This window comes from Ambystoma mexicanum, chromosome 4q, assembly GCF_040938575.1.
Source record: "Ambystoma mexicanum isolate Mex_15411 chromosome 4q, UKY_AmexF1_1, whole genome shotgun sequence".
NCBI classification, from domain to species: domain Eukaryota; kingdom Metazoa; phylum Chordata; class Amphibia; order Caudata; family Ambystomatidae; genus Ambystoma; species Ambystoma mexicanum.
The window spans coordinates 1,239,983,252-1,239,996,938 of record NC_090928.1 but is presented as its reverse complement, the minus strand read 5'-3'; the positions used below and the strand labels follow the sequence as shown (position 1 = coordinate 1,239,996,938).

Below are 13,687 nucleotides of genomic sequence, written 5' to 3'. Positions count from 1 at the left end.
ACTGCAATACTTCAGTCCGGCAAGCCAGTCCTCTTCTTTCATCCATGTCTCCTTTTATGCAGAGGAACTCCTTGCACATGTTATCTTACTCATTCATGACATAAGCAAGGCGAAAGAGAGACAGTCAGTCACTGATGGCGTACTCATTCCATCAGTGACTGTCTGTCTCTTTCGTCTTGTTTATGTGCAGTGCATTGCAAATTCATGTAATATCCAATTCTCCGCTACATGATTCATGAAAGTTTTCACCTTGCTTTATATTGTATTACCTGGTGTGCTATGTAAAGTGCTTTGGCTAAAAGCGCTATATAAACTCCAATAAAATACCAATACAAATTGTAGCAGACATGCACTTTAATATGAAAAATCCATGTTGCTGCAGAGTTTTATTTTCCTAAATTGTCTACAGGGATAAAACACATATGCCAAGGAGGGTGAGGCAAGAAAAAAGTGAGGAAACAGAAAATCCTTTTGTAGTGTGTTCTGTTCGAGTGTACCTTCCTCATGGACCCATCCAAATGCGGATGTCCCCAATATATGTTTCCAACTGGCCTCAAGTTGTATCTGTCGGTCTTTATTTTTCTTTCTCTCTCTCTCCCTCGCTCTCTCTTTACTGTTTCTTTCTCTCTCTCTCTTGCTTTATCCCTCCCTTTCTTTCTTTTTTTCTCTCTCTCTCTCCCTCTTTCTCTCCCCCCCCTCTCCCACCCCTGATCCCTCTGCATTTGCTTAATACCAGAGACCCGACTAAGTAAGCTATTCATGACTTGGATGTTCTGATGACTCGGCTTGACTTATAGGCCAGAGGGAAAGAAGTAGGCCATTTATCAATGATGCATTCCAGTAGGCAGATACTATAGTGTCACTGTGAATGGGGGGATTGTGAGAACGTATCCTTTTTTCCAGTGAGGTTTAAGCGGATTGATTAAACGTTTGTGCCAGTTTGGTTCTCTTCTAACGTATTGCAATGCCGATTAGATCTCGTTTCCAGCCCTGGCACCTGCGTTGTAGATCTCCTCCTGGACCTTCAACCATGTATGGATCTCTTTCTCTTTTAGAAAACACTCAATATCTTATGAAATGTCTTTTTTGCCTTCTTCCCTTTTTTGCCTTCTTCCCTTTAGCTGTGGTAGACAAGCGTGGCTAAAGTGGGAAGTAGCTAGAACCTTTATCTAAGGGTGTATGTGCGCTTTGTACATTTAACATAAACTGGCAGAACATAAACTGGGATCAAGGGCGCCGGGTTGCACCCCGCAACTGCTCTATTTTTCTGGCCATGGGGCCACCGTATCCTGTGCTGGACAAATCCATGCCCCCTTCTGCCTCTTAAGCTCCAGCAAACACCCGCAGGGATCAAGGGCGCAGGGTTGCTTCCCGCTTCTACTCAGTTTTTCGGCCTAGTAGGGCCACCGTATCCTGTGCTGGGCGCGGCCAAGCTCCAGCAAACATACGCAGGGCCGAAGCCCACAGGGATCAAGGGCGCTGGGTTGCGCCCCGCATCTGCTCCATTTTTCTGCCCAGGGGGGTCACCGTATCTTGTGCTGGACAAGACCATGCCCCTTCTGCCTCTTAAGCTCCAGCAAACACCCGCAGTGACAAAGCACACAGGGATCAAGAGCCCGGGTGTTGCGCTCTCGCAGGGTGCTCCGCTAGAGCAATGTGAGCGGCCTCCAGGCCAGGCAAAGAGTCTAAATCCTGGGCCCAAGGTTTGGATTTCACCTTACACTATAACTGAGGGACCTTAACCAGAAGAGCTTCACAAGGTAAGAGTGAGAGTGGAGAAAGCTGGGCTGTAGTGACTATTGTCTCGACTCCACTGTGTGTATCTCATTGACCACCTCTCATGGAGGTGTTGAATCTCTTTCCACCTATCAGCATCCTTCACACTCCCACTCCATACAGTCCATCTTTCGCTAATCATGCAAATTTGCGCATAGCCCAAACGTAAGGTCTTAACCATGAGACTTAAGTTGGGATCTTGCCCCCTCTCTTGACATGGTGTGGAGTGTGACATAGACACAGACACAATCTCTGTAGCAAAAGATCACAGTCCCATTAAATTAGCAGGAGAAGCTTATTTCCTAATCGAAGAAATACACTAGTTTTTGGGGTCCAACCAAGATATCTTGGGGGCCGGGGGGTTAAGGGTGACAAACTTGGGGTCAACCACAGAGGGGAAACAAATATAGCCTGGGGGGTCTGATTGGTGCATGCCCCAAAAGGAAATACTACAATCAATAACCAAGATTAATCAATCACAAAATAAGGTCTGTTGATCGCCCTAGCACCCCCTACTTGCCCTGACAATGATATAGAGAAAGACACCTGCAGTGGAAATTGACCTCTGTCAACAACTAAGGACGAACTCTCCCCGTATGATAAACTTTCTGTCACCTTCCTGGTCTCCACTAGCATGACTGTTTTACACCCGTACCAGCGCTGACTAGCTATGGGTTGGTGCCATGACCAGCACTAGTGGAGGCAGCCACTAGCCCAGTCCCCCTTACCACCTAATATAAATATATAATAATATAAAATACAGCTATTAACACCTTTGGGCTCAGGGGGGCGCCATCTAATACCAGTCTCAAGGGCAACTGCTTGGTTCCTGAGTGTCTGACTGTGCCTGGTTTAATCCATATGGATAACACTCTGCCTACGTTTGCTGAGGAAACCCAGCACCCTTGTCCCCATGGCCCAAATGGATTTGGGGAATGACGCTGTGCCTGAAGACCAGCACCTCCCCTACTAGTAGTACCTGGAGTGAGAATATGATGAACAGGTGCTCAGGGAACAGCTCTTTTCTCCGTCTAACACAATTAAGGGGTTCAAAGCAAACCATTCAACACACCCAACCTAATTCTGAACTTTCTCTTTAGGAGGCTCACTTAGCTCAGGGATGCAATTGTAAACAAGTGCTCTCCAAACTCGTAGACATCAAAAGGCTATTAATGGTTTTGATAGAAGCCCAAGGGAGGGGAGGAGGGGGAGCCCCGGGGAACTTTAAAACTGTCCCACTGGATGTAAAGTGGTTTCACAATCTACCCCTGGAACGCCCAGAGAAGATAAACATATGTGATAAACTGAAGAGAAGACAGATTTTTGAATATCTGAAAATGTGAGACAAACTCGGGTCCTTATCCACTGCGAGACCAATATGCACACTCATGTGACTCGGCCCCAAGACAAGCAAGTAGCCCAGCAGAACATACTTAGGGAACCCAATGAGCCCCCTAATGTTATCATCAATCTGGCCACAAACGTAGTGGGAACCGACCACACAGACCCTGCTCTAGATAAAGCATGATCAGCCATCAAGTTTTTGAGGGCTCAAGGAGGGCCACAGTGTTTCTACATGGGGTACAGAAATAGTCTCCCAACCAGCGGGAACCAAGGGAAGCACTCTTAAATAAATGCCTGCATTGGCTTTGTACTCTCAGGGGCTGTACCTCTGTGTCCAGAGAAGCTATAGCGAGCTGCCACAGAGTGCGCAATGAAGGGGTCAATTCCAATGACTCTGTCAAACTGGAATTCTGGGATTCCAGGGTGGCCAGTGCTGTTTTGGGTAGAGTTGGGACCCCTGGCATGGCCTGCAAACAGTGGGATTGTAATCAACTCATATCCTTATTTGAAATCTGTCGGACAATCTGGAAACCTCTCACATAACTCTACTTTATCTGGTGTGAATCTAGCATCATTGGGGCCAATGCTGAATGGTTACCACTATGGCTATACATGTAAGGGCTCTTGAACGGTTATGTGAAAATGAAAAGGAGATTCCCTTACTATTGTGCTTTTTCTTTCCCCTCTTTAACATGGTGTATTGTTCTATTAAAGTAACTGTTGTATTGTGCTAGGATGTACTTTTGATGGCCTGACGGCCGATTAAAGTTATTTGACTAATAAACCGGCATTAGACATTTATCACTTCGGGCTGTCCCCTTAACCTGAGCCCTTTGTGTGAACTGGTGTTCATACACATCATAACTCAGGAGCTCTAACATTGCTTCAGTACACAATTGGTCTTCCTATACAGGCCTTCGTCTGCAGGTAATCCCTAATGGCAAATTAGGTTACTTGTAAATATTAACATACCTATTTGCGTTTCGCTTTATTGGAGGGATTTCTCACATTGCCAGGTTGTCTTTTGCCTTAACCTACAAAATGGAGAAAAAAAAACTCTTGCACATCATGACTATGAAGCTGTTCCTTCGTCATAAAACAAATGGCCAGGGCTCTGCACACAAGGTTCATAAAGCAATCTTTCTCTTAGTTAGAAATGGTGTTCTGTGGATAAGGCCTGGAATAGCTATTTGCCTTATAGAGGCAAATGTTGTGAACCTCTTGAATTTGCCTGTTTCTGACACTTGATTTTGTTTATTGTCCTGCTGGAGTTTCTTTGGCCGACTGGGTGAGTACTGTGTGATGCAGGGGTTCCTGTAGCTGATTTACCCCTGGAGCATCTAGACTGCTCCTCCTGAAGGCCACCATGTTTCGATGCGGGAATGCTTTCACTTTGGCTGGCAAAGGGATGGCTGGAGCTAGTGGAGGAATGTGTGCATGTGTGTGTGGACAATTATCTGGAGTTGTCTAGTGAGGTACAGTGAAGTGGTCTTTTAACCAAGATCAACGGCTTCATTTTCCCATTCTTCTGCCTTTAAGACTCTCTTTAGTGGCCCCAGACCTTCATCGCACAGGAACGTCGATATATCATTAGTGTCACCATTTGATGTCCATGGCTCGAGCCATCAGGATTCATGCTTTGGATCACTGATGTCACTGCTTACATTTGTTTTTATTAGTGATGAATTGGAACCAGCTGTGGTGGCCGGTAGGCCTCTGTGCATGCTCCCAAGGTGTCAGGGTAACTGTCAATCATATACAACCTTCATATTCAATTTGACTGTTTTAGACCGGACTCCCATTTGCCTTGCAGGGATTGAATTTAAGATTGAATAATCTGGAGCTAAAGGCAGCCCCTAGGTATCCAGCAGTAACCACTGAGTAGGAGCTACCACTGGGGAACGAGGAGCTAGTGTATAGAGTTCTGCATATCTAACTTCCACATAAGATGCAGACTTGTCATTTTGTCCTTTATTTATGACCCCTTATGCCTAAAGTGTCCTATAAATGTGCTCAAATGCTTATTTATAGATTGTCCCAAACACACAGAGTTGGCCCGGGGAGCCAAAAGTAGCTTCTGGTAGCTGTTGGCGTCAAGCTAACCAGGCTCTTCTAGGCTACACGCAGGAGCTAAATAGCTCCCAGCTCCCCTCAATTACGAACCCTCCATTGGTTTGGTGTTTCCTTTGAGCACATTAGCCCTTGTTCTTCTATGAGCATAATCTGCCAGTACTATCTTATATGCCAGTATTGCCCTGTTTACACTTCTTTAGTTGAACTACCTATGTAACTGAACCTGTCCCTGCCTGATGAAATATCTCATATTGTGGCGTCATATGATATCCCTTCAAGATGTTTTCCAACATGAAGTACCTTGCATAATTGGAAAGTGTTCTTTTCAGAAGTTGCGTTTTTTTAAAAAGTGCTCTCCTAATGAAATCTGAGGTTTGAGGGAGTAGCTCCCACCACCAAACAATTCTATCATACAAAAAAAAAAGTATTTGGGGGTTTGGGGCATGGCCAAGATGGCGGGTTGAGCAGGTGCAGATGGCGTGAGCTCTTGACCCGCAAAGAACAGAGCTAATTCATGTCACACTCCATCTAGAGAGCCTGTGGGAGATCGGGAGTGCCTACTGAAGCGTGGGGCAGACACATGCTGCACGCAGTTTCTCGGCAGCGCCAGGTGTGTACGGTGCGGGTGGAGGGGAGAAGACGACGAGTAGCGTGGCCCTTTGACAGTTGGGGGCCGCGGCAGTGAAAGTGGCACAGCGGCCCACCAGTGTGCTTGCAGCCTCTGGGAAGTGGGTCCCCTCTGAGCGGCAATGGCGGGTAGGCCCATAAAGGGAGGAGCGGGCAGCCGGCCGAGACACCAGGAAGGAAGGACACTGTGAGAGGCGGCGGATGGCAGCAGCAGTGATCACGGCCCGGCACGGGGCTTCAACCGCTTTAGGACGTTTAGCGGAGGAAGGAGGCAGCCTCAGAGGTGCAGACTGCCGTTGCATACAAAGACTGGTGAGCTGGGGAAGCTGGCTGGCAGGGGCGCAGCGGTATGCTGCAGAACTGAAGGAAGAGGCAGGCTGAAGCCTTGAGGGCAACCATAGGCTGCAAACAGTGTGCAGAGGAGGAGGCCTGGGAAGCTCACTTGGGGAGGAGTGCCCCCTTTGACAATTGGGAGAGGCTACCCGGAGGTAAAGGTGCTCAGGGGTCAAGAAGTGCTTCCCTGGCCAGAGGGAGAGGCAGCCTGGCAGTGGAGCAGTGTGCCAACATAAAACAGGCACAGCGTGTCAGTGAGGCGCACAAGGGTGAATGAAGGACATCCATGAAAGAGTCATGAGCTGCCCTGTAAAGCCGTGCTGTGCACTGGATGGTGTGGAGGGAAGGGGGTCGGTCCCCAGGAGGTGAGGGTGGGAGCTGAGAGCTGCTGTATTGAAGAGGAGGCTTGGGAAAGTGGCTGACTTAGGGTAAACATCATTCATCGGAAGAGTGGCGGAGAGAGGCTGGCCCGAAAAACACAGATCTGCGGTGGTGCTGGTGGAAGACTGATCTGTCTGAGGAGGGTGCCGGAGAAGTGGCCTGCCTGAGCCAATGACTGGCAGTAGCGGCAGTGGAAGCACCATTGGTGGAGCAGGCAAGGCGTAGAGGCCCAGGAATGCGGGGAGGAGTATCTGATTGGTGAGAAGGTCTGGGAAGTGGAGTGGCAGAAGAGAGGGGTCTGAAGGTATGGATTAAAGGGTGTAGATGGCGATCTAAAAAGAAAAACCCCACAGTGAGTGGGATCCGTGAGAGAGAGGCTGTCCACTGGGGTTCCGTTCAAGACACTGTTTATTTTGGAGACCAGGGGGGAACGGAAATGATGTGAGTTGGCGTTCACTAAGAGGATTTCAACACCGCCCTCGCTAAATTCAAAGGGGAGCTTACGGAGATGTGAAAAGTGAGGCAGCCAGCATTAAGGAGGACTTGTCGCGTGTGTGTGTGGCAAACTGGAGAGATATTGACATTTTAGGTGACAGAGTACTGGAGGTGGAAGCTCTTGTCACAGTCTTGGCTGAGAAGGTGCCCGAGTTGGAGCGGAAGGGGCAGAGCATGCAAGAGAGGGTGTGAACATTGGAGGAGAAGTGTGAGGATCTGGAGAACAGATCACATAGGGACAAATTCTAGATCAAGGACCTTAAGGAAGGGGATGAAGGTGCTGACCTGGAGGGATGCATAAGAGAGATGTTTGCAGGCCTGATGGATAGCAGGCAAGGGCAAGGGACGAAGATTGAGTGGGTGCATATAGTTGGAAGAGGGAGACTGTACCCTGGGGCCAAGCCGCGGGATGTGCTGGTCAAAATGCGCAACTTCAAGGACAAGTCAAGAATCATGAGGGCGGCCAGGGGAGCTGGCAAGATACACCTGAGGGGGAGCGAGGTCCAGTTGTTTGATGACCTATCCCAGGCAACAATGGCAAGGAGGAAGTTGCTAAAGCCACTCACATAAGAGCTCATTAGAATGAAGATGAAATACAGGTGGCTTTTCCCTGACGGGACTGAAGTTCTGGATGGGCAATGAAGAGAAAACTGTCTCATAGGGGGAGGAGGGGTTGAGGATTCTGGGCATGAGCTCTCCGGAGTCTCTAAGGAGGGAGATGATGAGGAACTCTGGGGCGGGAGGAACGTCGCAAAGGCGCCTGCACTGGGGGGGCCTCGAAAAAGCCCTGAATGGGGGTGAGGAGGTTTGTGTGGGGCTGGGCTCATGCATACCCTTGGGCATAGCTGCCAGGGCTGCTGAGGGTATAAGCGACGATGGAGGGGCACGGAGGAGAGACAACGGGTGAGCCAGGAGGCGCTGCTCAGTGTCTGCAGAACGTGGACACGTTCTGGACCTAGATGGAGGATCTAGGCAAAATTCTGGTTTGGGTACTTGCTACTAGTGTAGGAGTCACTATTTCGGTGGGTTTAACAGGGGGATAGCTCGGGGGAGGGATGCACTGAGAGAGACAGGATTTATGGGTAATGGAGAGCAATGTACAAATTATAATCGCAGAATGTTAGGGGACTGACCAGTCCGAATAAGAGGTTGGCAGTGCTGAGGGACATCAGTAAAAGGGGTGCAGGGATTGTTTGCCTGCAGGAATCTCACCTGATGAGGGGAGATTGAGAAGCAGGGAATTCCTGATGCAAAACCACACAGTGGCAGGCAGCAAGAGAGCTGGGGTGGCTATCTTGTTCCATAGATCTATCAGGCCGGAAGAGGTTACTGTAAGGAGGGATGCGGGGGGCAGGTTAATGATTGTGAAAGGGAGACTGGGAGGCCAAGTGTATACCTGGGTCTCGCTTTATGCACCTAATCCAGGGCAGGGGCACTTCCTGGGAATGTGTCTGGCTGAATAAGACACATTTGTGGAGGGTGATTTGCTGGTAGGGAGGGATTATAATTTGGCTATGGACCCAAACATGGCCGGTCATGTGGGCTTAGGGGGCATGCAATAGGCACCATGTTCAAGCAACTGAGAGGGAGATTAGAAAAATCGGGTATTCGAGATAGACGGCGAATACATCACATGCAGGAAAAGGATTGCTCCTTTTATTCCCATGTACACAAAACCTACTCCCGGATAGATTACACCCTAGCGTAGTGAGGGCGATTGTGGCAATATATATAGGTAGAATGACGGTGTTAGACCATGCACCTATCACTTTGGTGTGGGAGGGGGGAAGGTTGCAGAGAAAACACAAGGGGCAGAGGCTGGCGGATACCTCCTCAGAGATAAAGGGATAAGGACTCTTGTGAAGGACGAAATGAATATTTATATGGTAAGGGAGGAGAGGAGGAAGGGGCTATAGGGGGGAGGTGGGATAACTTTAAAAGTCATGTTAAGAACCTGAGAGGAGCGTCGAACAACCTAAAGGTGGATAGGAGGGTGACAGAATTGGGTCTGGAAAAAGAGAGAGAGTGGAGGTGGCCCATAAGGAGACAAGTACCAACAGGATTGCTAGACAGTTGGCTCATGCAAGGGGACAGATTAAGCCTCTCATTGGTAGGTCGTTAGAGAGTACCCTACTGAAGTGTAGGCAGACCTTCTATGAACATGACAATAAGGTCGGGAAGGTTCTCGCGAAACAGCTATTCGCCAAAGAGCCAAAGGCCTTCATAGCGGATCTAGAGGACAAGGGGAGGAGAATAGTAAGGAAATAAGAGAAGGGTGATAGAAAAGTTCTTTGCCAGCATCTACAAGGAAGAACCATGTGATAATGGGGGACAGAAGGAGTTCCTGACTGGGTGGCCGGGTCATAGCTAACTGAGACCCAAAGAGAACAACTAAAGGGCCCCATCTCACGGGCTGAGGTACAACGGGCAATAGCTAGTCTACAGCCCCACAAGAGCCCCGGGGAAGATGGCCTAACAGCAGCATTCTTACACCACATTCAGCCAGCAGTTCTATAGAGGCATGGCTGATTTATTTAATCAATTCCGAAAAGAGGGGGAAAGATTGGACCTTCCATGGAAATGGCACACATTACCCTGATCCTGAAGAACCCGCAGCTGAGCTCCTCGTACAGGTTGATAGCCCTTATTAATATAGACCCCAAGTTCTATACTAAGGTGCTGGCAGCCAGGTTGGAGGGGGTACAGAATATTTCTGACAACATAAAACGGGTCCTACACATCGATAAAGCCACCAAAGGGAGGAAATCGGTACCAACATGTCTGCTGGCGCTTGACATCGAAAAAAGCATTTGACTGTGTAAACTGGAACTTCATGTTGCAAGCGCAAAGTGTGGCGGGTGTGGGACCGAATTTTCTGAGTGGTTCGGGCAAATTACCAGCGCCCAAAGGCGAGGGTTAAAGTGAATGGAGGGTTGACAAATCCATTTCCAATTACCAGGGGAACTAAGCAGGGTATCCCTCTATCCCCCCCTGCTGTTTGTGGTAGTGATATAGCTGTTCACCCAGCAGATAAGGGAGAACGCGGATGTGCATGGAGTTAGATGGGCCACCTTGCACCACAAAATCGGGCTGTTCACAGATGACATGGTCTTAATGGTTTCTAAACCTAAACAATCGCTCCCAGCAATCATGAAGGAAATAGGGGCTTTTCTCAAGGTGTCTGGATTCAAGGTCAACATCTCAAAGTCTGAGATATTAAATCTGCAGTGGGGAAGGAGGAGAGAGAGCCATTGGTGGCCAGCACCCCGTTTAGGTGGACGGAGGGCCCAGTTAGTATCTGGGAATCAACACGACGTCAACCTTATGGAACGTTGTTAAGGTGAACTACCCCCCTCTTATGCAGCAAATAACGGGATCTGGCAAGGTGGAGAGGGCTATTCGCCTCGTGGCTGGGGAGGTTGGCCATTGAAAAGATGAGCATTGTTCCCCGCCTACATTACGTGTTTCAGGCGATTACGCTACCGGTGCCGGAGAGAACTCTGAAGGGGATACAGGAGGGCATTATGAAGTTCCTCTGGGATGGGAAGAAGCCCCGGATTCAGAGGAAGATTCTGTATAGGAGCAGCTGCAGGGGGGACTGTCCCGATGTGAGGAAATACTACCAGGCGGCACAGCTGAGAGCATTAGCGTAATGGGCAAGGGAGGACAATCAGAAGCACTGGGTGGTTATGGAGCATGCAGTGGTGGGAGAATATATTTGGAAGATCCCCTGGTTAAGGATAGATGACAGACCAAGAAGGGTTTATGGTGAACCTGAGAAACACAGTGGGGATTTGGGATTGATCAGTTTCAACTGGCGCCCTGGCCAGATAGGGAATGGGAGCAGACTATGAGGGGGTGGTTTGGTCCATATACATCAGTGCAGCATCGGGTGCTGCAATTGCAGGCAGGAGGGAACGAGGTAGCTTGTTTGGTGGGGGTGCCCGCAACTTCAACACCTCTGGCAAGAGGGAAATTCGAGGATCAGTGGGATCGTATAGTTTGGCCTGGAGCTGGATGGAGCCTTAGCGCTCCTTGATATCACAGTACAGTAAGAGGGAAATGCAGGTTGGGAGGAAGCAGAGGGCGCTGCGTGCTAACCATATATCTGCCAGACGATGTATAGTGCAGCAATGGGAGCAAAAGAATGCGCCGTCCATAATACAGTGGTATTATGCGCTGTGGGATACTGTAAGCATGGAAAAGATGACGGCGATAGTTTGAGGGTCAATGAGGCATTTAGGGAAGGTTTGGTCACTCTTTCTTACATATGCTTTGAACGATTACACCTGGTTTTATCTTCCAATAACATTAAAGATGCTGGGCATCCTCCCGTAGGAGGAGGACTAGAACAACGCGATGCAGGGTAAGATCAGTGAGCTACCTAGACTAGACTGGGGGGGTCAGGGTGCAATTCTATTGGAAGAGTTGGCATAGTTAATGTTGACACTTAGTTATCTGTTTTGAAAAGGAGGAAAGTTGCTCAAAGGAGTTAGAGGCTGATATTGTTGGAAGTTACTTTGGATGTTGTATTGAATGCTTTACTGATGTTGCCATTGATCTTAAATGCAAATAAAGATTTGGTTGGAAAAAATTATTGTGGAGTTTTAATGAGCAAGACCAAGATGATATGTGTAATGAAAAAGTTTGAGGGTTAATTTGAAACGCAGTGCAAGTAATGAAAGGTGTCATGATGTTTCCTGGTGAAAGAAAATCCTCTACTTTATCTGGAAGTAAATCTTATCAAACTAGGGCTGCAAGTTCTGATGTTTGATAATTGTGCTCCTTACTACTAGTGGCCTTGTGTGGCTGTGGTCTGTACCAGGAGACTCGTCTGGAAGGCCTAGGTTCATCCTACAGTGGCATCCCCTCAGCCAAGGACGTTCATTCCATAGTGTGTGGTTACCTGGATCTGCACAGCTCCATCCACGTGCTCCTATTGTTGCCTAAAGAAAGCAAATATTAATTTCCAGGACAAGCAGGTGGGCGTCCCATCTCTCCTCTCCAAACCCTCCTTTACTTGCGTGTCCTCTGGTGACGCACCCTCTCTTTTAGGGTTAAGAGTATTGTGTATTTTCCGGTTCCGCATCAGGATATTTTGGGGAAGTTGCTGGCTAGGTTTTGGTGGCACTACTGACGGCTGTGTTCTCTTGCAGGTGTGATCCAGGCTGGGAAGGAGAGTATTGCGAGAAGTGCGTCCGGATGCCGGGCTGCCTGCATGGAACGTGTCATCAGCCCTGGCAGTGCATGTGTCTGCCTGGTTGGGCTGGAAAGTTCTGTGAACGTGGTAGGTTGAAGTTTGGTTATTTTTGATTGCCAGAAGTACTGGTTTCAGCACATCACAAGTTTCTTCTCCTTTTGAGCACCTATTTACTGCATTTCTTCATTTCAGCAGCCAATAGCACATTAAAGTCCATCTACTCCAAGAATTCAGTAAAAACACGTACTCGCGGACACAACAAATCTCCATGTATAATCAGTCATTGAAACGTCCCAGCAGGCCACGTGCTGATGCACTGATATACTCAGACTTGTATTCCTCCACCCTACTAAGCTCTTGTGATTTGTACTTAGCCCTAGTATCCTCTGCCCCAGGGCACTAGTCCATCTCCCTGCAGCACTAATCCCGCTGTGCCCCACATGCATCACTAAAAGAGCCCCTTGAACTCACTTCTCATAGCTTGCCACCCAAGAAGCCCATCTAATGAAATAGCTGCACCCACCTCTCCCAGGCACATTTCTCTTGCGTTCTGGCATGAATTTGAGCGTTGCAGCTGTATATAAGAGACGGCACTGCCACTTCATTACATGGCACAGAAAGCCGAACCGAACACTAAACTAGATCAGTAAGCAGGAGATAGCAGATCAATTTATTTAATTCAGGTATAGCCAAAGGAAATTCTTCATACTTCCTGTAGTCATCAATCAGTTGTGCTTTCAAGACCAGAAGAGGCTTCTTCCAATCCAAAGCTGGGGTTGCTGAATTATGAAGTTCTTGCTCAGAGAAGCCCTTTGTGAAATCATTCTCAGTCTGCATAGATGTGGTCTGAACCTGTGTCCGTTAATTAATTTCACCCAAGCCTCCTAGAATGGACCACCCAAAGAACTCGTACAAGCCAACCTGTGATCTTTAGAAAAGGATTCAAGGCTCTCCTGGCCTCCCAACATTGCGACTTCTAAAGTTCTCGCTCAATAAACAGCCATCGTAGTCGCGCTTTAGCATTTTATACGCGCACCTAAAATAGCAGGAGTTCCTGCACCAGCGGACCAATGTGCATTGCACTGTGAGCCACAACGATGCACAGAAGGAAGCATGTTGTGCACCTTGCCTGTCATGCTATAGGTCTTGTATGATTTTTCATTTAAATCTAACTGTGAATCTTGTTGAAGGTAATTTTCTGGATTTGGAAGAACTTTTCCAAATACGTTATTTGTCCCGTGCTACCCAAATGTCAAAAGCCTGGTGCAAATTTATTTAGCTGTTTAAAAGTTATAAAGCATGAAAAAAGGATGTTTTTTTACTTTTTTATTGGTTTTCCAATAGGGGAACCAGTGCCTTCATTGAAGGGGTGCACAGCCAAAAAACCACTGAATGGATTTGCTTTAAATTAGAACATTTGCTTCATAAGCAGCACACAGTGGTACAGATGTGCCTTTT

The 13,687-nt window shown here is 48.0% G+C and overlaps 1 protein-coding gene across 2 annotated transcripts in view; it reads left to right on the top strand.

Annotated features, from left to right (window-relative positions):
- DLK2 (delta like non-canonical Notch ligand 2) overlaps positions 1-13,687 on the top strand; it is a 182,211-nt gene that overhangs the window by 127,842 nt on the left and 40,682 nt on the right. For both annotated transcript variants that reach the window (XM_069608806.1, XM_069608807.1), the window contains exon 4: positions 12,186-12,316. In XM_069608806.1, the coding sequence (XP_069464907.1) occupies positions 12,186-12,316 (131 nt within the window). The remainder of the gene's footprint in view (positions 1-12,185; positions 12,317-13,687) is intronic.